At 45.8% G+C, this 27988-nt stretch overlaps 1 protein-coding gene across 1 annotated transcript in view; it reads left to right on the top strand.

The window, feature by feature from the left end:
• The window catches only part of MICAL2 (microtubule associated monooxygenase, calponin and LIM domain containing 2), a 102765-nt gene that overhangs the window by 53009 nt on the left and 21768 nt on the right, over positions 1-27988 (top strand). The window contains exons 17-27 of the mRNA XM_079310109.1: positions 37-141; positions 1312-1524; positions 1731-1832; positions 2440-2568; positions 7889-7987; positions 8400-8480; positions 9815-10001; positions 11108-11196; positions 11479-11578; positions 23329-23548; positions 26768-26937. Of these exons, the coding sequence (XP_079166235.1) occupies positions 37-141; positions 1312-1524; positions 1731-1832; positions 2440-2568; positions 7889-7987; positions 8400-8480; positions 9815-10001; positions 11108-11196; positions 11479-11578; positions 23329-23548; positions 26768-26937 (1495 nt within the window). The remainder of the gene's footprint in view (positions 1-36; positions 142-1311; positions 1525-1730; positions 1833-2439; positions 2569-7888; positions 7988-8399; positions 8481-9814; positions 10002-11107; positions 11197-11478; positions 11579-23328; positions 23549-26767; positions 26938-27988) is intronic.

Genomic DNA, 27988 nt, shown 5'->3' with positions numbered 1-27988 from the left:
CACTCTGTCTCTGCAATTCTAAAAATGCTTTCCAAGGAGCTAACAGATAGACCAGCCCTGCTCTCCTCTGAGCCTCCTGTCAATCCTCGCTTTGCTAAACCTGTGGATCCAAGCCTTCTCCCACCTCAACCAAAAAGGCAGGTAGGAAGCTTCTGTAGGTAGCAGCTGGCAGGCTCAGCATTCCTCTTACTGCTGGGAACTCAGTTATTGCAGGGCTACATGAGCTACAAAACAATATTTGCAATTGGGGTGGGATCTGCAGAGTTCTCAGGCACATCTAGCTGAGAATTGTGAACACCACAGAAGTTCATTTTACACCTGCTTTGCCAGATGAGAAGACTCTCTGAAAACCTCACTGTGGAAATACCCTGAAAACATAAGTGTTGATTTCTGTGTTGGCACATCTAGGCTCCAAATTGCCTGAATGTAATTACACAGCTACCTTTAACACATGAGAAAACTGTAGCAGTACCCAAAAATCTGTGCATGTGCTCGATGCTTTGGGCTCTTGTAATGATAAGGCTAAGAGAGAAACCTGGCAAAAATGTCTAAGATAAAAGCTTGAGCATTGAAAAGCTGATATTGATGCCCAGGTGTTTAATTTCTCTAAGTAGAACTTGTGATAGGAATTTCTGCTGAAAGCTCTTTTGCAGCATCACATATATGGGGAAAAATGTTGACAATGTAGCCTGAATTTTTCTCGTAGTGCTTTAACTGAAAGCAATCTAATCTCAAACAGTATTGATATTCACTTTACATCAGTTTTAAATTGAAATAAACACCCTTCAGTGGCACTTCAAGTGCAGTCTGAAGTGAAATGAGATCTGTATTGCATGTGGAAATCTGCAGGTCAGAAGCTGTTTTATATGAAAACTCAAATTCAGAGATGTGTTATGAACTCCTCAGAAAATGCCTTAAATCAGACTAGACCTAGAGCTATGGCAAGAACTGCATCCTCAAAAATATAATTTGATTATAAGCTTAGTTTCAGGCAGATGTGTTACTAAAATACCCAGCCCAGAACCTTTGCTGTAAGCCCAAGAAGATGATGTTCTTCTGCACTGCTGCTGTGTGAGGTTATTCACAAAATCTCACAAACCTAGAGAAGGATGTCATGGCCTGATTTCAGGACTGATTTCAGTGCATGTGCACAAGCACCAGAAGTGTGCAGAGAGTGGTGTGAGAACACTTCATTTCTAGTTCTGTGCATGACTGTGCCTGTGCTTTCAGAAGCATCCTTAAAAGCTGCATATGCTGCATGCTAGTGCAGAAAGCAGAGTTTTGTTCACTTCAAGTATTTCCCAGTTTCAGGTGGTAGCTAGGAGTGAGCACGAGGTCAGGGAACCCCAACAGTCTTTAAATGGTTCTGATCATATGGCCAGGAGAGCAAAGGCTGTGCCCAAAACAGATCCCCAGCCCAGTGTGTCAGAAACCTCTGAAAATCTCGCCTCTGCCTGTTCTGCTGCCTTTGTACTTTCTGGAGTGCTTGAGCGTCTTCAGCACCTGGAGGAAAAAATGAAACAGGTGACAAGCAACTTCTTTTCCTTTCTGTCTCTAAACTGCCTGTGATAATCTGTGTACTGTGGTTTTGCTGGCTTTGTTCTCTGTTGATTCTGTTGTATTAAGATAAGTCTTTCTGCAAACTTCTGTGTTCTGTTGATGGGCGTGGTTTTAACTGAAATCTCTCTCTTTCTTTTTCCTTGGCTGTCCTTCCCTGGCTGTCCCTGCAGAAAAGAGCTCAGACCATAGCAAATAGGGAATTCCATAAAAAGAACATTAAAGAGAAAGCAGCACATCTTGCCTCAATGTTTGGATACATGGACTTTCCAAAGGTGAATTTTAAGTTTTGCACCTGAAGAACTGTTGACTTGGAAGATGTATAAAAACTCACGAAGGGGAAAAAAATTGCAGTGGTTTTGGTTTTAACTTCTTTTCATCCTGTATGGATCTGAAAAGTAATGTGGATGCCACTGAAAATAGTAAAAAGTGTTTAAATATAATTGCACAGTTTAATCGAGGTAAAACAATGTGAAAACAATCTAAATCATAAAGCTAATCAGAGTGCTTTAGCAGGATAGAAATGTGCTCAAATAAACTCTGTTTTGTGCTGAAACACACACTGCTGGCTCACAGTTTCTAACCAGTTGGTGAGCAGTGGTACTTGGTGCACTCTCCTTTTTCATGGATTTCATTTTGCTTTCTCCCAGCATGATCTTACCTTACTGCCCACTGAGAATATTTCTATTAAGAAATAATACAATAATATCATTTACCATGAAGATGCCATGATGATTTCTGTGGGCCCTTTCTGTGCAGAGGTAGTGAGAAGAGTAGAACTGTCATTGTTGCCTTTCTGGTTTCTTTGATGCATGTCTGTGAACTTAACCTGTGTTGATGTCACTGTCTCTTGGATAACTCTCCTGTTTCTGCTCTACACAGAATAAGCTACCTACTAAAGGCTTATCCCATTCTCAGCCCCCAACTCCCTCTTGCCCTCCACCTCATCATTCAGCTGTTGCTGCTTCATCATCTGTTGGTTCAGCCTCCTCTGCTGTTTCTTCTCAACAGGTACTCTATTAAGAGATTTTTCATGTAAAACTCAAACTTGTACTCAAGCTGCTTGAGCAATGGCTTGGATGGAAGGTGCTGCCCCCAGACCTGTTGTATAGGTTGTAATTCACATTTAAATCAAACTTTTCTTTTTTACTGCTATTAGTTCTGCATGTTTGCAAGAGAAATGTTGTCATCAAAAAGGGCTCAGGTGAAAACTGAGAACAAAGTTAACATTTTTTTTACTTCAGTTCTGAAAATTCTGCATTGCTGCTGATTTTAAACAATCTGCTGTTGGATGCTACCACTGGCATGCTGAAGAAAGCTTCACATTATAAAGAAAACTGGTTGCTGTGGGGTTGGTTAGTTTTCTTGGGTGGCATTTGTGGTTTTTTCATGAGAATATCTGTCTGGTCTGCAGGGGAAAACCTGCACAATGATGGTTGTTTTATTTGTTGTCTTAGAACGGGCATGTGTTAGAAGTGTATGAGCACTTAGCAATACAGACATTCTATTACTGTTTGTTTAGTTATTTGTACTTTAGACTTCTTCTGCATGTGAACAGCTAGAATGCAGTTCTTTGTAAGAGCAGACCTTGTGGAGAGGAAACATCCACCCTCTGGAAGGAGGAGAGGACACTTGGGCCAGAGTTTATACTGCTGAGGCTGATGTTGATGGGCTGCCTGGCTCCCAGTCCCCAGGGAAATGCAGGGGACACAGCCCTTCAAGGACATTGCAGCCTCAGCAGGTGCCTCCCTGCAGTAATCCCTTAATTCCCTTCAGCTCCAGAGTAATTCCTTTGCCTGGATTTACCTCTTACTTTTTGTGACCTAAGAGGTATAGCATGTGATGGGTTTTAAGCTAAGTCATGGTTTCCAAAAGATTGGGGGCTGATGTTCATCTGATTTGGAGAATTATTGTGACTCTGCAAAGAGAATAGGACAAAAACCCCCAAACTCAAGCTATCTGAAAAGCCCTTCAGAATATGAGAATAGGCTTTTAATCATATGGGAGCTCTGTGAGCAGTAATTTAACTGGGATTTCAACATCTCTTCTTGGAGAACATGTGTCCTGAGCAATCTTTTTTTTCAGATATTTAAAAAGCTGCATTTTGTTTGAAGTGTCCTGACAGCCTTGATTAGTTTCCCTTTGTATTTAAATGGTGTGGCAATAGTTTGTTGTGACTTGGTTTCACTCAGGCTGTGTTTACTTCAGCTGAAAAGTGCTGCTCTCTCTAGAGATCCTGGCAGGATGCAGCTCAGCTGAAGCAAGAAAATCTAGTTCTGTCAGCAGCACAGTAAATATATATTCATCTCACTGGGTAAATATTTGGCTGCTTAAGTAGGACTGCATTTGCACTTTGGCAGATCTACATGCATGAGCATCTTGATGCCTGCATACACAGCTCCAGGTGTTGTACAGGCTCAGGGCCTCTCCTACACCATGCATTTCTTAGGTGTAAATATGGGGCATTTTGTGGGGCATTTTGTAGAATTTTTAAGCAGCAGATCTGTTGATCTAATCATCAGGTGATCTTTTACTCCTCCTGTCAGGGACAGATGTGGCAATAGAATCTGTCCCTGCCCTTTCATGGTCAAATTGTTATCCCTGTGTTTTATCCTTATAGATGGAACAGAAAGTGAAAATTTTATCCTGCTCTATAAAACACTGACTAAATGTGCAGTGCTATGCTGTATAAATAAAAATTCAGTGGTATTTCAGATGTACAGTGAGCATTTTCAGGTGCTGTTCAACAATACATTTGAGCCTCTCTGCTGTGAATATGTACTGGGAACAGCCCATGTCTCTGCTATTTGAAGGGGGGTTATGGGTCACAAAATTTGTATTTCTAGTCTCTGTTCTGAGAATTATCATTAGCCAAGTGTAGACATCAGTATCAGAAAGTGTTTTGGGATTGATGAACCAACAGGAAGAGCTGTTCTGTGTCCTGCTCTGTGTTCCTGCTTTTTGCCCAGCAGAAAAACAGAAGGTGATAGAAGTGGTTTTGAGTTCTGTAAGTCATCATGATATATGACCTATAAATATCAGCACCCTCCCATGGTTTTAAATAGCTAGTGCTGTCATTTTAATTTCAGGTGAGTTCTGAGGTTGTTGCCAGACATGGCAATCCATTGCACCTGTTGAGTGTTCCTTGGAACAGTATTAGTTATGGGGACACAGTTATTGAAAAGTGTGGCAATGAAATCATGCTAATTACAGAAACTTGTTATTAAGTCTAAGTTCTGAAAGGAACACTTGAAAAGAAGGCTGTGGCACAGTATTGTTCCTTTCAAGACGTGCAGTCATTATGACTTAGAATTACTTTCTGTGTGCAATATGCCAATAATAATGAAAAGTACCTTCTAGCTTCAATCAGCTGGCAGAATTCACAGAGCTGGAATGATGAGTTAGCATATATTGTATTACAGGCTGGGCTTTGGTTATTCCTGTTTTCTGCTCAAGGTTGGATTGACCTTCAGAAAACTCTGTGCATCTGAGCTTTGCACAAGTGAATCCCCACAGTGTGTGGTAAGAACTGGGAAGTTTTTGCAGTCAATTTGCTCCCTGCAGAGCTTGGACCAACGATTTCCCTTCAGTGACCTGCCTCTAATTACCAGCATAAGCAGGGCTGGGGTGTTTCCTACACACAGTAACTTATCACTCAAATGTTGTTTATCTCAGAGGGAAAATATACGTAGCAGCTTGTACCAAAAGTAAATAAATCACCCTCAAAGCAAAATAAGACCAGGAAAATCATTAAGGATATGAAAGAACAAAGGGAAAGCATTGTATGCTTTTGGAGGCAGAGTGTGTTTCCTTTGTTTTATGAGAATGTTACTGAGGCTTGCTTGGCTGGCTGTGCAGTTCTGAATAAGAAGCCAGGAAAAGACAGGAGGCAGCTTTCTCTTCATGGCAATAACCACCCTGGTCAGCCTGCTGAGAGGCAGCAAGCCATGGCAGCTCAGCAGAGTGAGGGAGTCACAGCCCCTGGGATCTTCTGCTTGCACCCCTGAAATTTACCCTGGCAGGTGACTCTTCAGGTTCCTGTTCAGCACAGGCTTCAAAGCTGCTGCCATAAAGCTCCTGAGCTGGGAGCAGTGGCCTGGGGGCACTGGGGACATTCTCTATGTCTCTGGGTATAGCAGGTGCTCTTGAGGCTGCTGAGGATGATCCTCATCCTGCCCTGCTGTCTCAGGTTGGTGACTCAGTGGCACTTGGACAGAACAGAATAGTTCTTTTGGAAAGGGTGTACAGCAAACACCTCCTGCCTGACCGAGTCAGGGCTGACCAGAAGTTAAAGGGAATTGTGGTTAAATTAAATTGAAATCTTACTTGCTTTTACTTGCAATGTGGGTCCACGTTTATTACAGGAACATTTCCCTTTAATAACATTTCTGAAGTGTGTATAAACATGCAATTTTCTTGTTTTGACTGCTTTAATGTTGACATAGATTGTTCCAATGGGTGGAGAACAGAAATCAGCCAACCTGCTGAATTTCAAGGTGTAGTTCAGGCTCAAGGATACTTTTCCTGAAATTCAACTACTTGCACTTTACCACAGCCTTGTTATTTGACTGATTGCTCCAGTATTTATCTAGTTCAAGGAAAACTTTCTGCTTCAGCTGACTTTGAACATTCTTTGACTTTCAAGCTTATGGACAAGAACTTGTACGTGGCCCAGAAATTGCTCAGCATATTCAGAAGTGCTGAATTTGTGGAGGAAAATTTTTTTGTTCCATGTTCTTAAACAAATCAAAGGAATGTAGTTTTCCTCTAGTGGCAAGTAGCACTTCTTGTAGTGGTTTATAATTTGGTGTACCACTTAGGATAGCATTGTGATATGTAATTAGTAAGTAGTTAGCTTTGCACTTGTTACCCACAAGTTGTCTAGATATTGAATAATAGTTTAAAGTCTTTTTATATTAAACAAAACCAAACAGGACAGACATTTGTCCCTTAAGTGGCTTGTGTAGTCTTAATGTGCATATTTTGTACCTGCCTGGATATCAAGTTAATTATAACTCTCAAAAGATAAGGGGAGCTGTAAAGAGTTGGATGTGTTCCCTTTAATTTTTTTATCTATAATAATTTTTGAAAACACACCCACAGTGCACTATTAAGTGTTTTTTAAGCTTGATAGAAAATACTTTAAAAATTGTTTTGAAGCCTTCCAAATACCATTGCATTTATATTTTTCTCCTTTCTTCTTGGTAACTTTCTGGAAATTTAAAACCTTCAGTTAGCAGGACTTGGTGAGGTGGCAGTAGACAAATCATTTTACTGAGAAGATGGGGAGAACCCGCTTCCCTGAGATTTGGGCCCTGTGAGAGACAATTGGAGGGTTAGATAGGATATCGCTGCCTGGAAAGGGTGACCTGGAACAGAGACTAGGCAGAGCAAAAGGAATAAAACAGAAAATTTGGTTCAGGGTAGAAAATATTTCTGTAAATCTGTGAGGTCTTTACTGTCTTTTTTTCCAGGAGCAGAGTACCTAGCTACTTGCTGCCACTTGCACATGCATGCACACACACTTTTCCCCTTCTCCAGTGGCCAGGAGCTTCTCCAGGTGTGTTGGCAGGGGAGTATGGACTAATCCTTGCCCTGCCTGCTGTGCCCCTGGAGCCACAGCCCAAGCAGCTGCTGGCTCCTTGCAGGCCTGGTTCATGCATTTGGTTCAAACCAGCCTAGCTTTGGTGGCTGCAGCAGTGTGACCGAGCAGATTAAAGGAGCTGCTTCCCTCTCACGAGTGTGGTTCCTCCAGTTTGCCCTGGCATTGCAGTGAGTCACTGGGGAGAGGGCAAATGTTTGCCCTCTGAGCACCAACAAAACACTCTGTGTGGGACTTGGCTCCCATATTTTTTTGTAGAATGTTCCTTGAAATGTCAGTTTGGGGAGTGTTAGTGTGGAGTTCAATCCCACCCCTGCTCTGAAATGTAACAACCAAGTCCCAGAGAAGCTGAAGCAAACAATAGGGGTTTTTTTTAGCGTCAGAATGTCCAGCTCAGATAGCCAGGCAGCAGCTCCCAGCTCAGCCTTTCATGGGCACAGCAGGAAGCCTTGAGGAGGAGCACTTGCTGCCATCAGGAGCTTCTCATCCATCCTCAGGGAGAAGCCTGTGGGCTGCACAGGAGCCTCCTCTGGCCCAGCTGGACCACACTGGAGATGCATGAACATGCTTGTGCTCTGCTGGACGTGCCCTCTGCTCTTCCTTCTGCCCCCCTGAACCCATGTTTGCATGTGCCCACATCATTCTTGTCCTTTTTTGTCTCTAAATTCTGTTTCAAGGGTAACTAAAGCTCTTCCTTCTGTTCTTCATCTTCTCCCCTTTCCTGGTCAGATGACTGTAGGAAAGGTCTCACGTGCCATTGGAGCTGTGGCTGAAGTTCTTGTAAATCTGTATGTGAATGACCACAGGCCCAAGCCACAGCTTGAAATGGTAAGAGTAAACCCACAAAGAAACACTAACTTGACTTAAGAGCAGTGTTCCCAGAATGCCATCCTGACTTAAGACCCCAGTTGTGGAGCATTTGAAGCCTTATGAAAGGTCTAACACTTTAATTAAAGAATAAAGTGCACATTGGCACAATGTGCTGATGGAAATGTTGCTCACCGCATCTTCTATTTATATTTCTGTTACTTGACTGCGTGAATTAAAACTTCAGGAGGCTTTTATTAAATGTAATTGCTGTAGAATTAGCAACAGAAGACAATTATTACTCAGGGTGGCTTCTAAAGAAAGTTTTGTGCAGGACATTTATGCAGTTATTTTTAACACCCTGCTGAATCACTGTGCCTCCTTTTGAAGAGGGCTGTTTCTCAACTCTGACACTGTTCTGTGTTGAATTCAGAAGCCATCTCTGGACAGAGCTGCAGGCTCTTGCCCCATTCCTCACTCTCCTTCTGCTGCCTCCAGTGCTCAGAGATGTCAGGTACTGGGAAGCCAAGCAAGGTGTTGTGTTGTAGTGATGACACTTTACTTATCAGCCAGCACTAAACTCCGTTGTTTCAGCTTCACTGTAACTATCTGATCTATTAACACCATGGTTTTAAAAACACATCTGTGTGGGTTTTCGTTTGCATGGTTGTTTGTTTGGAAAGATCCATGCTCTAAAACGATCCATCAGAGAAAAATGGATTGCTAATGGCAGATCTGGAATAGAATTCTCAACTTCTAAGCACAGGACTACGTGACAATGACAACTGTGAGTTCTACTTAACATTAAAAACTGTTTCCAAGGGTGCCTTTTGCTGGAGAGATGAGTTGTGTGGACTGTGTGCTGCTGTCTGAATGTGCCTTGGACTTCTCCTACTCTATCCCAGGGTGGAACCTTTCCTGTGGCAGCAGGGATGGTGGAAGGGGGGAGGAGATGTGATGGATGTGGCAGGCAGAGCACACTCACCTGTACCCACCTGTAACCAGCCATAGCACACAATGCAAAGTAACATCCTCATACCTGCCTCTAATAAGGAAAGGGAAGTCCAGTGGCATCTAATCAATCTCCAGTTCACTTTTCTATACCTTTTGCATGTATATCTGAGAGGGGATGAGATTCATGGCAGTTAAAGGGCGTTAATTACCAACCTAATTTCAACAAACTTTGAAAATAATTCCAGGTTGTTAATACGGATTGTATTTTGAATGTGTTAAAAATGTTCTGGATGCATGTGGAAGGAAACAAAGTGATTTTGGAAGCTAACCAAGCCCAGGCTGGGCTGTAGTCTCAGGGCTGAGAGGGGAGGCAGGGCTCTGGCAATGGGAACACTGTCTGCTTTTCCTCCTGGCTCTTAAAGCACAAGCCAGCATTTTCTTCCAGTGTCTGAGCTGAGTCTTCAGGGTGGTGTTTTTTTTTTTTTTTTGCTTGGCTGCAGATGCAAGTCTGCTGTTTGGGGCTGGTGAGGTGTGCCCTCACCTCCTGAGAGAGACACGAGTCCCTGAGCCAGGGTGGTGCAGGGTGACCAGGGAGTGATGCTGCTCCTGGCCCTGAGTAATCAAAATGTTGGTGAACTCCCAGAGGGAAATTGAATGCAAGCCTAGCATCAAAGCCACCCCTTTAAAGTCCTTGTGATGTCTGATTTATTAATTGCTGCATTAACCCACAGAATTGCAATAATGAGTAATAAAGAAGCTGACTGATGCTCACTGTAATTTTGCTTGGAGGGTGCTGTGCAACGCTTGAAGCAGCTAAAGCAGCTGCCCCCTCCATAAGCATTGATATGTGGGTGTGGAGCCAGAGCTTTATGTTGTGTTTTTCTCTTTGAACAGGGCTCTCTGAGAAAAGAATTCCCCAAGTCCATCGGGGGGAGTGACATTTGCTATTTCTGCAAGAAGCGGGTGTACGTGATGGAGCGGCTGAGTGCAGAGGGCCACTTCTTCCACAGGGAGTGCTTCAAGTGTGAAGTGTGCTCCACCACCCTCCGCCTAGGAATCTATGCCTTTGATGTTGAGGAAGGTAATCATGGAGGAGCTGTTTAGGAGTACTTGGAAAGGTCTGAGTGTTGGTGCTTTCAGTGGAGCCAGGGAGGAAGATCTGGCCCCGGTAGCACATTCAGGGGGAGGTCTGCCAAGTGTGCTGCTTGTGTCCCTGCTGATCCTTGGGTCCTTCTACTCTCTAAAATTATGTCCCATTCTCTCTAAATGAAGAAATCCTCAGTGCAAAATAAGTTGACCAAAATGCACTTTGTCAAATCACAGGTCGAAGTAAGGTGGGGGGGAAAGGGGTGAAGTTTCTCCAGTATTATAATTATTCTTATCTCCATTTAAAACTGGCCATTAAATAATGTGATCTATAATGACAAGCCATAATAGTGGCAGATTTATACAGAAGCAGGGAATGTAGGTTATTTCCTTTAAGATGTTATGGTCAGGAGTTGAAAGCAGTAGGACTGGCCAAGCGCAGTGTGATTTATTCCAGGCTCCAGGCTGCTGTAGATCAAGAGGTTCAGATCTTGGGTGCTTCATTCCTCCTAAATCCTGGGGGTTGCCTTTTTTTTTTTTTTTTTTTTTTTTTTTTTTTTTTTTTTAGATTAGAATGAAATTACCAAACTGCATTGAAATTCTTTTGCCCCTTCCAAAGTATTTGAGTAGATCAGAGTATTAATCTGATCTCCTTCTGTGACAGGATTAAAAATTCAAACTCAAAGTGGTTCATTTCAGTGTGGAAAATCTGCAAATACGCCCTTTTGAACTGATTATTTGACCTTATTTTTTTTTTTTCCTGCTTGATGTCCGGTATTGGTTTGTGACTTTGTATTTATGGGATGTTGTTTTTTTGCTGTTTATTAATCTTACACCTGAGAGATAGATAAATGACCTTGTGTTATTGAACTGATGTGCAAATCTGTGAAAGAAACTTATTCAGAATTGTTAATCAGTCAGTGCCAGGTTTCCCATTCCTTTTGCTGCCCAACTGTTCATTATCCTGGTTTTGTTTTTTTTTTAATAGATGCAACAGTGATTTTCAGCCCCTTTATGTAGTCTGTACGTATACATAACGTATCTATACATATCCTATAACTATCAATATGTATCCCATAACGTATTTTTTCCCTCTTTTAGGTAAATTTTACTGCAAACCTCATTTTATACACTGCAAAACCAGTACGAAGCACAGAAAGAGAAGGGCAACAATACAGATCCATGGACAGGTATGGAGTGGTTGTATTGCTATTGCCATATTGGGGCAGGGTGCGATACCTGTGTGTGGGCGCGGATGTTTCCTGCCTGGTGTGCAGTAAAGGCAGTGCTAAAATCCAAGCCTGGGTCTGTGGCTTTGGTGTGTTTCTCATCTGGCTCTCGAGGGAATTTAGCTTTTCTGTGCAAAGTAAAGCTGAACTTAAGAGCAGATGGAAATGCAGATGTATGGAAGGCAGTATTTGCACGCTTCAGGGGCGCATTTGACTCTCTTTATTTTCAATGCTTTTCCCAAGGAGGCTCTAGAGGCGTGGAAGAAGGTGGAAGCCAAGGCCACAGAGATGAGCACAGCAAGCACTCTGCCCACTGCCAGCAGCCCAGAGGACAGGTCCCCAGGTATCCTGACTTCCTTCTTGGGGGGGCGCGCTAAGCTGGCCCCGGCGGGCGACCAGGGAGCTGCTGGCCATCCCCGGCCGCCTGGCGGCCTGGCTGCACGGTGTCCTGCAGGCTGCCCAGCTGCATTTCAGGGACAATGCCCATAACTATGCCTACCTGTACGAGCTGCTGAGCCTGGGGGTGCCTCTGCTCTGCGCCCTGCTGGAGGTGCTGGCTCTCATGTACCGCGAGGCAGGGCTCTCCCTCCAGAGCCTGCTCCAGCGGCTCCGCGGCTGCTGCGGCCTCTGAGCTCGGCCCTGCCTTGCAGCTGCTCACATCTGACTGCCTGCCTGGCCTTTTTTAACTCCAGGGGCTGGCTGTTTGCTTTTGGAGGGGTTTTTTGGGTTTTTTACGTGACTTGGTTGGATGGTGGGCTCCTTGTGATAGAAGCGAGGTGCAATCAGAATTTTCAATGTAAGATGTACTGTATGTTAGAGCATGAAGGAGTGTCCAAAAACATTTCCAGAACATGCACTCAGATGAAGGATATTTTCTAGATTATTTCCCCCGTTTTGTTCTGTGATCAGAACCATTGGAGGAGATGGTACATTTTGAAACCATTTTTCCCTAGCTTTTTTCTTCTTTTTTTTTTTTTTTTTTTTTTTTTTTTTTTTAGACCAAGAAAGAATGTGTGTTATTTCAGGAATATTTCTGATAAATGACTGGGTTTTGAAACCTGAATATGGCACATAGCTTTTTATTTTTTCCTTGCTTTCATCTTTGCTCTAGGTTATGAGGTTTATAATTTGCATGAATATGTTTCAAAAAAAGATAATGTGCATAACTTACCTTGCTCCTAGTCATGCCTTTTACATTGCTTGTGAAGGATTCCTTTTGTTGATTGTAGGTATTATCTGTTCTACTAATTTATTTGAAGAGCAAATGATAGTTGAGGGAAGGCTTGACTGAAATTTTAAAATTAAGGAGCTGGTAGGAAGAAGTAGACCAGACACTCCTCAAGTCAAAGCTTCCTCATTTGGTGGCTGATGTGAGGAATATCAATTTATGGAGCACTCCTCTGTAACTGAAGTCACTCCTGTTGTGCCTCTAGGCAGGCACTGCTCCCAGTATCTTGGAATTATTTTAAAAATGCAGTATTCTTAGGCAGTAACTTCTTACTTGGGTAATTCATTTCAATGCGTGCAACTGGAAAGGTGAAATTCTATTATCTGGAGCAGCAGATGAGTAAATTTCTTTCCGATGTCCCTCAACAAGGTCTACCTTAGTCTGTTAAACAGCAAGGACACAGTGACATCCCAATGCTCATTACTTTCAGCCTAGTTAGCCAGCCAGGTAAGCATGCTCCCTGCCTTTCAAGTACTTATTTATACTCAGAAGTTTACCAGGAAATAGGTAAATCCTTAAACATGGCAATGTGTGTAGCCTAAAAGGAGAAGCATCTGTAGCATTTATTTGTAGCCAGAAGAATGTGGCATACACAATAGGAAATAGTGTTGCATTCAGTTGGTACCAAAACTGAGGATCACCTGCCAGTGGTCTCAAATTACTGTGCTACCTATGGGCTGGCAGATCTTGGGGTTTGTTGTGTTGTTTTGTTTTGTTTTGATTTAATATAATGTGGGAAAAGATGATTTGAATTGTTTTGCCTCTTAGGTATGAAAAGGAAATGTGTCTGCTGTTTAAAATAAATTGACAAACTGGATCTTTTTTTCTAGATAGTTTGATTTTCTTTAAACTTTGAGGATGAGCTTTTCACATTTCAGAGTGGTTATATATTTTGGGAGAGAAATTGTTATTTTTATGCACAGAACTTGAAAAAGTGCTTAAAGAAAATTGTTAGATATAAGGTAGCATTCGTTGCAAAAATTGCCATTATTGCTCCAACATGTATTCAGCCAAACTTTGCTACAACATTGAGTGGATAATAATTGCAATAATTGCAATAATTGCAGTTACTCAGTGGCCCATCTGTATATATGGAATGTATCTGCACCTTTCTTACAGCATTTTAAAAACCTGACTTGGAAACACTGTATTATTTTTAATTATTTGCTAATGATAGCAACTGCTTCACCCTAAAAAGGAGACAGTCTGCAGTGTGCTTGGTCCTGTAGCACAGCAAGCTACTGAGTGGTCAAGTTTCCAAATTTGGTCTGCCATCAGTTTTGGTTTCAGTTTGTCAATAGGAGAGGCTTTAGGAACATTTATTCCTAAAGTTTTCTCCTGCTGCTTACTATGGCATAGTGAGCATAATGGTAAATGTAGAGAAAATGGTGATGCAGTAAGAAACTTGGAAATCTCTGGCCAATGAACTTAATCCAAATGAATCTTACTAGTAGAAAATGTAAAAATAAGATTTTTAAAAAACTTAAAATATGGTATTGGTTTTATACAGATTTATATAATGGGACATAAATCCCTACATTTTCACAACAGAATTCAGGAGCTTGCATAATGAAAATGTTTTTAATTACCATGCATATTGCACTGGGATTTTGCAAGTTATTCTATTGGCATCACTCTAATTGGTCTATTTTTTTTTTTGATTTTCATCTTCCTGCTCTGCTAGTAATATTCATACCTGCTTGTCCTGGTTGATAATTGAATGAAGAAAAGGCAGTTTCATTTGGCCAGTTGTTCTCTGTACCAATGTAATCTTCCTGATGCTTTCCTACATAACCAAGTGAAGTTCTGTGTTTTCTTCCCTGCTGTCTTCTCTGCCAATCTCCCTCATTGCTTTTAGTCCAATTCAACATTCCGGTGCTGCACCCGCTCACTGGCTGAAGCCTTTCTGCTCTCAGGTGATTTTTTTTTTCCCAGTTCCAAAATTACATGACTAACCCTGTTGTTTGACATAATTTCATTGTGTGTTTTGGGTTTTGTGTTTTTTTTTTTTTTTTTTTTTAACTGTTGGAGCAATCTGTGTGTCTGGTATATTAATGGAGCTTTGGCATGATTATTTAACCTGTTGCTGAGTTCACAGTTCTAGACAAAAAATGTCTGTGCTCTTTGTAGGGAATGTTTTTCTCTCTGTGTCTGTGCATGTGCGCTTCCCTGTGCCTTTAAGGTAAGTTAGGCAAGCAAAGGGTTTCTTGAAACAACTTAAGGCCTTACTTCTTCCAGAGAGCTGTGAAGGAAAGGTTTAAAACAAGGCCAGAGTGTGATTACCCAGCTGGTCCTCCAGGTTAACCTGTTTGCATGGAGCTCACACACACTCCATGAGCAAGCAGTGTCTGAGCATTCCCTGCTTTCCTACTGGAAAAGTCTGGTACAAAAGGTTCTGCAGGAAAAAAAAAAGCCAAAACCAAGGAAATCCTAGCCCTCCATCCCAGGTGACATCTTTAGGCAGGCCTAACAGTGCATGTGGTTCTGGGGCTGAGCTGTCCACAGCTGGTTTTATTCCCTTGGTTGGTACTCATGGATGGGTTTCTCCTCACCACCCCTCTCCACCACCATGATTTTGTGTGTATTTTTCACATGATTTCCAGCTGGTATAATCACTAGGGGACAGTCTGGAAGGGGAGATGAATCCCAGCAAGTGCACCGAGCCTGGCTGATGTGGTCCTGACCCAGCTGGGGATCCCTCTCAGAGGGAAGAGCCTTGAACTGATCTTAGGAGCAGTTTTAGGAGGGCCAGCCATCCTCTGCCATCTGCCCAGATTTCCCAGCTGCAGGCAGCATGCTCCTTGTCCTGCTGGTCTGTACATTTGCATGACTCAGCCAATAGTATTTATTTGTGTGGGTATCCTAAAATGACTTGAGGGCTCTGCAAGTCCCCAAGCTGTGCCTACACAGAATCTCTCAGTGTTTCCAATGTCACTTCCTGCACACATGGCTGGGATGTGACTCCCAGTGTATTTCAGGGCTGCAGTGTGTTCTTACAGAGCTCAGCATGCTTTAATATGAAGGTCATGACATGAAGGTCTGCCATTTCAAACCACTTCCTATTGCTGTGTTTTTTACTCTCTGTTGCAGAGTCTTCCTTGCTCTTCCTGCCCAGTGAGGATTCTGTCCTTCTCCTCCTAAATCTTCTGTCTTCATTTTACTTGATAATCTTAACTGAATATTTTTATTAAGTAGTTTTTAACTCTGTATTTAAATTTTCACATGAAGTTCTGTATTTTGCACACGACAAAAAAAAAAAAAAAATTGTTCTAGCTTTATTTATGATATCTGCTGTAAACAAAAATAAATGTAGTTCTTTATAAGTCTCCTTGTTTCATCTCTTCCTTTTATACAAACTTCCTGGGTACAGAGACTCGGTAGCCACTTCACGCTGGTTTTGCACCTTCCTCTTGTGGTGGAAGCTGTGGTGTTGCCCTGCTTGTGGCCTGAGGAGTGTCCCAGAGGCCCGGGAGTGTCCCTGTGCTGGTGTCACTGCATGTGTGTCCCTTGTGGGAGGGCTGCCATCAGCACTGTCCCCTCTCTGCAGCCCAGGGCAGTGGTGCTGGCCTTTCCCCTCCTGGCGTGGGCAGCTGGTGTTGGTGGGCGTGGGGCACACACAGCACTGTCCTGCTCTCTGGGCCTCTGCTGCCTTTCCCCACGCTGCTGGTGCACACATTGACACCTGCCATCAAGGGAATAAGGGACTGTGTTGGGCTTTTTGGTGGTGTTCAGGAAAAGCAGGTAATAACCCAGGATGAATCTCTGCTGCTCGCTCTGGAGTGCTATTCCCAGTACCTTCTGAACCCTGGAAGCTGCAGCTCGTGGTGACCCTGTTAACAGTTGCCTTGCTTTATTTAATTTATTTTTTAAATTTAATTTTTGTATTTGAAGCTGGTGGCAGAATTCTTTTTAAACAGTAGGTTCTCCAAAAGAGCTTTCCTAAGTCTTCCCTTCCTTTTCTTTCTTTTGCTTACTCTGCAATTCTTAAGCTATAATCTCTTCCTTTGCATTTCAAGAAAAAAAAAAAAAAAGAAATCCCAGAAAGAATAGTCCCAAGAGTTTAATGGAAAGATTGTGAAAAATGAATTAAAACTGAGCCTCACTGGGGCTGTTTGAATGACAGAAATTATTTTTTTTTTAATTGTTGCTAAAGACAACATTGCCAAAGAAGAACAAATGTTATTCTCAATGAACTATTCCATCTTCCCCACCAAAAGGAAAAGCCACCAGGCACAGTAAAAGTTTGCTGTCCAAAGGGGAAGATGATATTCATTATGAAAACATGGGGCAACAAATACCACTGAGGACAATGCTTGGCACTTAATGGTAACAGACAAAGCAATTGGGGTAAAGCTGAATTTCCTCTTTGCACATTTCACAGTTTTAGGCAGTGGCAGGGAAACATCAGAAGAGATTTTTTTTGCCAGCAGAAGGTGATGATTTGTTTGGCACTGAAGTGTTGAGAGGCATCAGATGCTCATGCTGTTCTCATAAAATGTCACTCCTTCCTGCTAAATATCAGTAGAATAACTTGGAATTGGGGTAATGTGGAGTGGATTTATTTCCCCCAGAGGTGCAGAAGGCCCAGGCAGTCCCAGACCTGGCAGAAGGCAGCCCAGGCACTCGTGGGCAGGGCAGGACACAGAGTTTGGATAAGAAATAAAGCAGATGCAATGATCAGCACCAGAGGAGGAAATCTGTGTTGGTTCCTTCCCTCCTGGCCCAAACCATGACACAGCACCACCACATGTTCCCTGTTTTGCTGCTGTTGGGAGAGCAGATTGCCAGATGCTGCTGGGAGAGCCTGATGTGTGAAGGTCTGTGTGAGTTTAACCAGCTGGGCTGGGACTCCTCACCTTGCCCTGTGAGCAGGAGACCTGCATCTCCCTCCTGCTCTGCTCTGGAGCTCTCTGCAGAGCCTGGCTGGCAGCAGTGTCCCCAGAGCTGTGAGCTATGTTCCTCACTTAAATTTCTATTTGTTTTTTTTTTTAAGCCAGGCCACATTAACTGCCTAGATGTCAGTTAATGAAAACCAAACATGTCAGCATTGACTAAAGGTAACCCACCTTTATGATAATTGTGCTAAGCCTTTAAAATTAAAAAGATCTTGCACTTGATTTGAATAGAAGAATACAAAGCTTCTTAAAATGGCTCAAATTCAAACATCAGCCTTTCATTAACTCTACCAAGAAGAGTAATTTCTGTTCCTCCAAGTTTCTTCTAAATTGCTACAGCTGTAAAATGCCAGTGAAAGTTGCTTCTGTGTGTCTTCCAACCTCAAGCAAAGACTATAGTCTGCATTTTTCCACAGCATTATGGCAATTAGTTACTATAATTGGCTTTAATTCACTTCTGGCTCACTCATTCCTCACATTCCAGTCAAAACACTGAGGTTTGAAAGGCACTGAGTTCTGCACTATTATTTATGTTTTCAAGGACATGACATGTTTGCAGATGACTTGGGGTTTTTTTGCCTGAGAGACCATGCAACTGAAGATAGGAAGACATTATGTATTAATGCCTGATGCAAGTATATGTATTAGTCATGGAAATATGTCCCCAAGTCTCTTTCCTTCTCTTCATGAACTGTGCTCACATATAAAGAAGGGAGGCTTTAATCTCATCAGGTGGTGGGCTGCAGACTTGTTTGAAATGGATGGAATTTCTGAAATGTTTCTCTGAAATGTGAAATGATGAAATTTCCATGTTGCTGTAGTACTGAATTTGCCCTTTCAGCACTTGTTCTGCAGGTATTCATTCATTCATTCACATCTTTGTTTTAAGGTTTTTGGTGCTTTGAATCTGTGTCCAAAAATACTATTCTGATGGACACTGGAAACTAAAAGTGGTGTTGCTGCACTCCAAATTCATAATTTATACATGCCTTAATATACCAGACTCACACAGATTGCTCTGATTAAATATATATTTATTCTAAAATGATAGAAGTAGTGTGCTATCATAGCAGGTTCTGTTTGAAAATCCATTTTTCCTAAATACACGTATTAAGTATATCTAATAGGTTTCCTCTAAGTTTCCTTTTTTTTTTTTCTCCTTTGTCTGTTAATTTTTGTTCAGTTTGCATTAGCACGTAAATGTGCACTGTCCCCTTAGATGCATTAAAAAATTGTGGGGGTCTCTGTCTGGCTTGGAGAGCTTCAAACTCCCTGGCTGTATTTTGTGCCAGGACTCAGAAGTGTTTGTTTACAAAATAAGTGATGGAGACTTGGAAGATTTCTGACCAGGGAACCCCTGAGCTCACTGGGTTCATTGCAGCTGTGCTGGCACACAGCTGTCCACACACCTCCTTTCTGTCCTGGAGCACTGTAAGCTGGACTCAGGTTGTTTTTTTGGTTTGTTGCACAGTGAGAAGGCAGGCAGTGAAGCTGGGTGTGCTACAGATCCATTTGTGGTCTGCTGACTGGATTTCCTAATGCCAGTTCTTGCTGCCAGCTGGTGTTTGCTTTCACCACCAGAGCTGCCCACGTGTGTGAGTGACTGCAGTTCAGAGCTGCCCACTCCTGCCAGGCCTGAGTCAGCAGCTCCATAGAAGGGCAGGCAGGGTGCTGTGCCTGTGGCTGAGGGATGAGGTGACAGGGCTCAGGATGGGCAGGCAGGCAGGATGCCAGCTGGGCTGGAGCCTGCAGGGCACTGTGCTGTGCCCTCTGCCAGCCCTGCTGCCAGTGACACATCTGGGTGCTGCCCTTCACTCAGGAGCCTCCCACTCAGCCCCCTGCCACTCCTCGGTGGCTGGGGCACTTTTGGGTAAGTACTGCTGGACTGTTCCTGCTTCACAGCCCTCAGTGTGTGCCAGAGGTGGCAAAACATCACATCCCCCTGCACCTGGGACAGCTGATTCTGCAGGGCCCATTCCTCCTGCCTGTCCCCCAACAAAACATCACATCCCCCTGCACCTGGGACAGCTGATTCCAATAGATCCCATTCCTCCTGCCTATCCCCCAACAAAACATCACATCCCCCTGCACCTGGGACAGCTGATTCCAATAGATCCCATTCCTCCTGCCTATCCCCCAACAAAACATCACATCCCCCTGCAGCTGGGACAGCTGATTCTGCAGAGCCCATTCCTCCTGCCTGTCCCCCAGAAAGACCCACAAGGAATTGTTTCTGCTTTTCCATAGCTGTGGAGCTGCCTGTCCTCGGGGCAGGGCAGCTGTGGCAGTGTCCCATTGCACTGCCAGTAGCAGGTAGGGATAATTATTTCTTGTCCCCTCTGAGTGCCCTGCTAGGTGTTTTCCACCCAGTCAGCCACCAGACCTTGTGTTTGGTGTGTGGGGACTCCCAGCCTGGGCAGGTCAGGAGTTGTTGGAGTTATTTTCTGGACCAACCTCCCCCCAAATACTTTGTTCCTGACCACCAGTACCTTGAGTGTGTTGTGGGCCAAAGAAGAAAGACAGATATAATTCTAAAATTTGGTGTTTCCTGGCTCTGACAGTGCTAATCATCTGCCTTCAGGGGTGTTCTCTGGGTTTGTGTGAACTTTCATATTTTGGTTAACTTGGTGAGGTTTGCTCCTCTTTTCTTCTTATGTGAGGCTCCCGTTTGGTCTGACTCGCTTTGGCCAAGAAATCCCACAGGATTTGCTTAAAAAGTAATTCCCCTCACATGACTTAAAACCAGCTGAAGGGTAGAAACGTGAGCACCTGTGGCCCAGCAGCACTGACTGGGTGGGGAGCAGGCTGCAGCTGCCCTGGGTGGGATTTTCAGTGGAGCATCTCTGCCCCTTTTTGTCCGTGCTGGACAGGCAGAGGCACGTGGGGAGCAGAGAGGAGCTGATCCAAGCCAGCTGGTGTCTGAGCTGCCTGGCACGGGCTCCTGGCAGGGAGGGGAAGGATTTTTTGGCAGATCCCAGGCTTTGTGCCTCTGTGGGCAGCACGTGCTCTGCCTGAGCTGGGGAGGAGGCGGCGGACCCGGTCCAGCTGCCCCAGCAGGAGCTTGGCTCTGCCCAAAGCTGGCAACTTCCCAAGGCCTTTTCAACCCAGTGCCAGGTCACAGCAGAGGGATGGGGCTTGGCACAGCAGCCTGGCCAGAGCCAGAGTCAGGCTGCCTTGTGGAGCAGGAGTCACAGCATGGACAGCATCTCCTGGTCCCTCGTCCCACATCCCAGGGAATTTTTCCCTTCTTGTTTCTGGGTGTTGGGATGGCTATGGCTCTTCCCAGTGATGTTATTTAAATAAGAAAAAAAGGCAAGAATGCTTTTTAGGTTATGGTAGATTATATTAATTTATTAGTATTATATTCACTTATTATTACTGACAGATTACTGTCACTCTGTAAGCAGTGTGAATTTTACAAGCCTGTCATTGAGAGAATCAGGGTTGCAGAGCTGTGCTGGGTTTCTCTGCTTTTGGTTAGCACAACAATGCCTTCCTGGAGGGCTCAGCCAGGGAGAGCATCTCCAGAGAGATGAAGGAAAAGATCTTTCATAATGTCTTTGTCCCTCACTGCTGCATCTCTGACTAACTGGAGGCCTGGTGCAGACCTTGCTGTCTCAGATGCAAAGGTGAGCTGGCAGAACATTGAATTAAAACACTTGGCATGACACTTAATGGAGAGAAAACCAATGTTTTGCTGGAAATGGGTTTGTATCTGTGTCTGTCCATGGCCAAGCCCATGGATTGCAGTGAGTTTTGACCAGCCCAAAGCCCTGCAAGCTGAAGCCTTAGGAACACCTCTCAGTTAGCACAGGGCTGAGCTGAACTCCTGCTCTGTAAGAACAGTCATTTCCATGAGAGGAGGATGAGGTGAGTTTTGAAATGTGGACAAAGGAGAAATTGTTTTTATCCACATTTTCCATCGTGTTTGAGTGGGAAGGCCAGATGAATATGTGATTGTTCTGCTCAAATCACTGGCTGTGTTGCTGCTGTTTAAGTAGCTGAAGGCAGCTAAGTTTTTAAAAATTTAAAAACACCAACCAACCAAAAAAACAACCCCCCCCACCCCAAACCTTGTTATTTGGTCTATAAATGCAAGTCAGTCAAAGACTGGGGCAGGATTATGGATGGGAAGGACCATCACATGTGGGTGACAGCAGAGCAGGGGGGAGATAGCAGCTGAAGGAATGGAAAAACAAAGATTCCTTTAATCCTGACAGCAAGCTGGGGCTGTGTAGGTGCAGACCCCAAAGCAGCAGGAGCAGCTGAGCTGTGCTGCCTGCAGGACCCTGCAGGATTTTGGCCAAGGATTAGCAAGGCCTGTGCTCCAAAGGGTGCTGTGGAGCACAAATTCCCTGCTGGAAGTCTCTCATGCCAAGCACAGGGAGGAGGAAATGTGGAGTGAGCACGACGGAAATGAAGTCAGACCTTACGTAAATGCTATTTTGGGGGAGCTGTTTCCTACTTTGGGGGGGGTGTTTCCTACTTTGAGGGGCTGTTTCCTATTTTGAGGAGGTGTTTCCTATACTGAGGGCTGTTTCCTGAGGATTGGGGCTTTCTCTGTGCCCTATGGCATGGCACCACAGGCAAGAAGCAGGGCTGTGCCTTTTCCATCCTGCACACAGGATACCTCTGCAGCTTTCACCTTTTGTGAAGCTCAGTCCCTTGGCTTCTAATGGGTAATCTGTCCTGGGGAGGAAATGATTAGGGTGCTGGAGCATCTCTCTTATGAGGCTGGGAGATTTGGGCCTGGAGAACAGATGACTGAGAGGGGACCTGGTCAAGGTCCATCAGTATCTGAGGGGAGGGTGAGAAGAGGGCAGAGCCAGGTCCTCAGCAGTGCTGAGAATAGGACAAGAGGCAATGCACAGAAATTGGGGCACAGGAGGGTGAGAAGAGGGCAGAGCCAGGTTCTCAGCAGTGCTGAGAATAGGACAAGAGGCAATGCACAGAAATTGGGGCACAGGAGGTTCCACCTGAACAGGAGGCAGAACTTCTTCACTGTGCAGTGATAATGCACTGGAACAGGCTGCCCAGAGAGGATGGGGAGTTCCCTCACTGGGGATACTGCAGAGCCCCAGGGAACTGCAGCTGATATGTTTGTGTTTGCTTGGGTGGGGGTTTGTGGGTGGATTGGGCTGCTCACAAATGAAGGATCTCTCAGGAGATGCCCTTCTGTCTCACTCACCTGGCCTTTATTCTTTATTCCTCCTTTATTTATGGATGTGGAGTTCAGGGATGGTGCTGCTTTTCCCACATCAGACTCTGTATTTGCTGTGTGCAATCAAAGATAACCTACAGGCTCTGTGTTTAGGACCATCCTAAACTGACCTAAACCTGCAGGGTGAGGCTGAAGGTTCAGCCACCCAAGCCAGGTTGGTTCATCTGCCTCCCACAACACACAGCTCCATATGGGCTGGAAAAGAGCCCATAAAATCCTGCAGGTGTGGCTGGTGTCCATCCCACTGAGCAGTGCCAGAACCTGCAGCTGCAGAAGCTGAGGCTGCCCCTGGAGGGTCCAGGCTGTTCCTGGAGGGTTCAGGCTGCTCTGGAGGGTCCAGGCTGCCCCTGCAGGGTCCAGGCTGCTCCTGGAGGGTCCAGGCTGCCCCTGGAGGGTCCAGGCTGCCCCTGGAGGGTCCAGGCTGCCCCTGGAGGGTCCAGGCTGTTCCTGGAGGGTTCAGGCTGTTCCTGGAGGGTCCAGGCTGCCCCTGGAGGGTCCAGGCTGCTCCTGGAGGGTCCAGGCTGCCCCTGGAGGGTTCAGGCTGTTTCTGGAGGGTCCAGGCTACTCCTAAAGATTCCTTCTCCATGGATGCAAGCTGAGGAGCCCTGACAGGGCTGTACTGGGCTGCAGGGGTGTCGGTGCCATGCCAGGCACACACCCTCAGCCAAGGAGCACTGCACCCAGGGGTGAGGTGCCCCACAGCCTCCCTGCTCCCCTAACAGCCTGCTGTCCCCTTTGTGCCTCCCCAGGCTACTGCCTGCCCATGGCTGACCAGCCCACATCCCCCAAGAAGGCGAAGAGCATGGTGGAGCAGCAGGAGCTGGAGCTGCAGCAGGAGCAGGAGCTGCAGCAGGAGCAGGAGTGCTGGCTGTACCCTGAGTGGGCCCCTGTGAGGATCATCCCTGAGGAGGAGATGGCTGAGCACAACCTCCTGGCTGTCCGGGTGATGGTGGCCAGTGATGGCAGCAGGTACCTCAGAACACACCTGTCCTGCTCTGGGGGGCAGGTGTCTGCCAGTAAAGGCAGGAGCTTCTCTTTGAAATGGAGAGTGTAAACGCCATCCCTCCAAATTATTATAATTTTGAAATTAAGGGACTCTCAGGCAAAGATATGGGAATAGGAATAACAATTCTTTACCAGGAAAATTAAAATAGAAATACTTTATTACAAAGAACAATCCCAAAACCCTGCCAGAGTCAGAATCCAAACTGACACCCATCAGTCAGTCAGGGTGGTGGCACAGTCCCATTCCATGGTGCTGCATCCTCCTGCAGGGGCAGATGTGGCTCAGCTGGAGCAGTGCTCCTGGAGAAGGTGCAGTTTCCTCTGAATGTTTAGGGGTGATGTGGAAGGGTCTGGTTTTCCTCTGGAATCCAGTGGAAAGAAGGTGCCTTGGTGTCCAAAATCTCAGTTTTTCTCTGGGTAGGAAAGGCTTGGCTCCTGCCCTGGCTGGAGCATCTCCCAGTGGGATGATGGAATTTTATCAGTCATGCACTGGGACTCAGTGGCCATGAACAGGAGATATCTCCTGGAGGGAGGATGGGCTGTGGGAAGATAAAGATGATTGCCCAGCTGGTTTAAAGATGGTCCATTAGCAGATAATGTGTGCCAGGAGATCAGGGTCACTGCCCCACCCTGCAACAGATGGTGACAGAATCCACATTTCTGGCCACATCCTGTATTGCAACCCAAGGCAACACCTGGGAGCAGCTTGGTTTTCTCTGGAATGCCAGGGAAAATTGCACAGAATACTGTGCTGGCTGTATGTACAGCTAGGGGGGGAGAGAACAAAAAAAAGCCCCCATGAATGCTCAGAATAACATTTGTTCTTAAGCACAGCCACAAGGCACATGAATCACTTTGCAGGAAATCTCCAGACATTCCCATCCCACACAGGGGCCTGAATCACAGGGATGGGCATTGCTGTGATCAGTCTGGGTTCAGCTCATGGAATGCACAGTTTTTGTAGTTTTTGAGCACAGGGATTTGGGCAGGGGTGTGTTGTGGCACAAGGTGCATCCTGTGACGTGGCCCCATCCTGCAGCTCCCCACCCTGGGTTTTGAGAGCCTGCCCATCCCCAAGAAATCTGAAATTTGATGAACCTTGGGGAGCTGTCAGAGGAAGCCCAATTTCTACACACTCATTAGAATATGTTTGCATTTGGGAAGGGTTCTATGGCAGCTCTCATCTGCTCTCATCCAGGCAGTGCTGATTGCCCTGATCTGAGGGATCAGCCCCTTTCCCTGCTCTCATCCAGGCAGTGCTGATTGCCCTGATCTGAGGATCAGCTCCTTTCCCTGCTCTCATCCAGCCATGGTGATTGCCCTGATCTGAGGGATCAGCTCCTTTCCCTGCTCTCATCCAGGCAGTGCTGATTGCCCTGATCTGAGGGATCAGCTCCTTTCCCTGCTCTCATCCAGGCAGTGCTGATTGCCCTGATCTGAGGGATCAGCTCCTTTCCCTGCTCTCATCCAGGCAGTGCTGATTGCCCTGATCTGAGGATCAGTCCTTTCCCTGCTCTCATCCAGGCAGTGCTGATTGCCCTGTAAGTAATGACCCCCCTTCCAGCAGAGATGAGCAGAAACCTCATGCTATAGCACTTACCTCCTTGCTGGCCAAGGAAAACACACGTTTTGCTCTTTAAAACAGAGAGATATCAATCAATGTTAATGACAGGGCTCTTTCTGTTTTTTTGGTGTGGCATTCTGCCCAATCTCAGCATGGTATCTCCCCATCCACATAGGGTCTCAGCTATCAAAGCCTTCATGTATTTATATTTTTACATCTATATGTCTATATCTATCTGCTTGAAAGTCAGCTTAAAAAGTGTGTTTTAGCATGAAATTCAAGGCCATTCTGATTCATCTTTCTGCTGAGAGAGCAGTGCACCTGGAGAGGTTTTCTCTGCTGTCCTGCCTGCCCTGGCCCCCCAGGACTGCTGGTTTGATCTGGGTGAAGCTGAGGGGTCAGGACTGCTGGGTGCTGCCCAAATGTGTGGCTTTATAGAGCCTGCAGCCTCTCCTTTACCTCTTCTTCCTCCTGTCACAGCAAAACCTGCTTTCTGCTATGTGGACACAGAGCAGCATTCTGCTTCCCCAACAGGACTGCTCAGGGTGTGAGCTGCTCTGGGTTGGAGCTATTAATCACCACAGTAAATCTAGAAATTAGTTTGGCTGTATTGTTTGCCTGCAAAAGAGGCTGAGTTGTGTCCTGCTCCACTCATTCATGGCAGTGGGAATGTGGTCACATCACAAGGGCTGGCAGTTCCCTATAGTCTGGACTTCAGAGATGAAAGGAATGGCATGATGGTTAGAAAAAGGGCTAATAATCACCTCAAACCATTGCTGTGCCCTGGGGCAAGGTCAGGACGTGCATGTCATCCACAGGTGTGTTTGTGTGGTGTGTTTTTAATTCCATTTACAAAGGGGATGCCATAATCTGCCTGTGTGATCAGCTCAGGTGCCTCCCTGCCTGCTCAGTGTTCCATGGGCTGGCCCAGCAGCTCCCAGGAGTGGGGAGAGTCTGTTTCCTTTTTCCTACAGACACCTTCTGCACATTTGAAGGCTGCTTAGGCAGCTCCACTCAATCCTCTCTCTTTAGACTTGCACTTAAAATTTTCTCCAGCTCCTGGACTCAGCCTTGCTTGCTGGGCTATTCTCACATCTCCCCTCTGGCGTTCTTTCTCCTCTTATTTTCAAAAATCTGCAGGAAGCAGGTGAAAGGTGCAGAGTTTTGACCCTTGAGCATTGTTTGCAGGCCAATCCCAGCATTGCAAATATTGAAGTAATTCCTCTGCCTCATGCTGCTGCTCAGCCTTGCTATGTGAGCAGGGAGGGGTTTCACCCCAATCCCTCTCAGCAGCACCTCGATTCCAGGAGCTGGCTGTGGGTGCTAATCCAGAGCACTGATAGCTCAGTGGAAAACACCTACAGCAAATCATAATAACAGTGGTGAAAGAGGGAGAATGAGGCCATCAGCTCTGGCTGCCACACAGCTCTTCCTCTGAAACACCCACCCTGCTGCCATGCTCGTGCTGGTGCTTGCTGCACCCCTGAAATGCCCCAGTGGAATTGCCCCAGTGGAAATGCCCCCCTGGAAATGCCCCAGTGGAAATGTCCAGCTGGAATTGCCCCACTGGAATTGCCCCCCTGGAGTTGCCCCACCTCTCTGCTGCCCTTTCCCCGCAGCTCGGAGCTGGAGTCGGATTTCACCGGGGGCTCCTCCAGCTCGGAGGTGGGCGAGGGGCAGAGCTGGCTGCCCGAGCCCCCCCGCTCCAGCCCCCTGCAGAGGTGGGCATCCCTGGCCAGGAGCCCCGTGCTGCCCGAGGACACCCCCAGGACATCCAAAGTGGCTGATGGTAAGCACTGTCCTGCCTGGGGGAGACTGCAAAGTGCAGGGAGTTCCTACAGCTTGTCTTTTTGGGGGGTTTCTGCCTTTTTGGTGCTGTAACTCAAGCATAATTTGCATGGTGGATCAAAAGCTGGAGGAGCTGTGCCTCCTGCTTGGCTTGCAGGGGTGGGATGGGAGGTTTCCCACTGGTGAAATGCCAGGGTGGTATTTGGCAATGCAGTATCTGCAGCACTGCCTGGCCAAGGGTGAGGCTGGGAATCACCAGAGAGCTCTGCTTGTGAAAATTTGGGGTTCTGCAGGGAGCTGCTGGGGGGCTTTGTAGCCAGGGAAAGCACAGGGAGGAAAGGATATAGGATTTATGGCAGGGAGTTGGGGACAGGCTTGGGAACAATCTGCCTTCAAATGGAAAGAAACTCTTTTCTGCAGCTGGTCAGAACCAAAAGATGTGCTAAAAGCAGAAAATAAAAGGGCACCAGATTTTGTTTCTTCCTATCTTCCACCATCCCCACATCCATAAATTCATTTTTAATCCAAGCAGAAAAGAGGGGATTTTATACAGCAATTCAAATCAACTGTTGAATAACAGAGCCCTTGTTGAAGGCAAAGGGACAGCAGCAGAACCCAAAATGTGCCTGGCAGGGAGTGGCTCCAGGTAGCCACTAGAGGATTTCATCCTTTTTGTCCCTGGTGTCACACTGCCACCATCCCCGGCTGCTGAGGCACCATCCCATCCCATCCCATCCCATCCCATCCCATCCCATCCCATCCCATCCCATCCCATCCCATCCCAGTGTATATTTGGGGTCCCAGCCATTCCCATCCCAGTGTATATTTGGGGTTCCTGCCGTTCCCATCCCAGTGTATATTTGGGGTTCCTGCCGTTCCCATCCCAGTGTGTATTCCATCCCAGTGTGTATTTGGGATCCCTGCCATTCCCATCCCATCCCAGTGTGTATTTGGGATCCCTGCTGTCCCCATCCCAGTGTGTATTTGGGATCCCATCCCATCCCATCCCATCCCATCCCATCCCAGTGTGTGTTTGGGATCCCATCCCATCC

Source organism: Erithacus rubecula (assembly GCF_903797595.1).
Source record: "Erithacus rubecula genome assembly, chromosome: 6".
Classification (NCBI taxonomy): domain Eukaryota; kingdom Metazoa; phylum Chordata; class Aves; order Passeriformes; family Muscicapidae; genus Erithacus; species Erithacus rubecula.
This window is presented reverse-complemented; position numbering and strand designations above follow the sequence as displayed.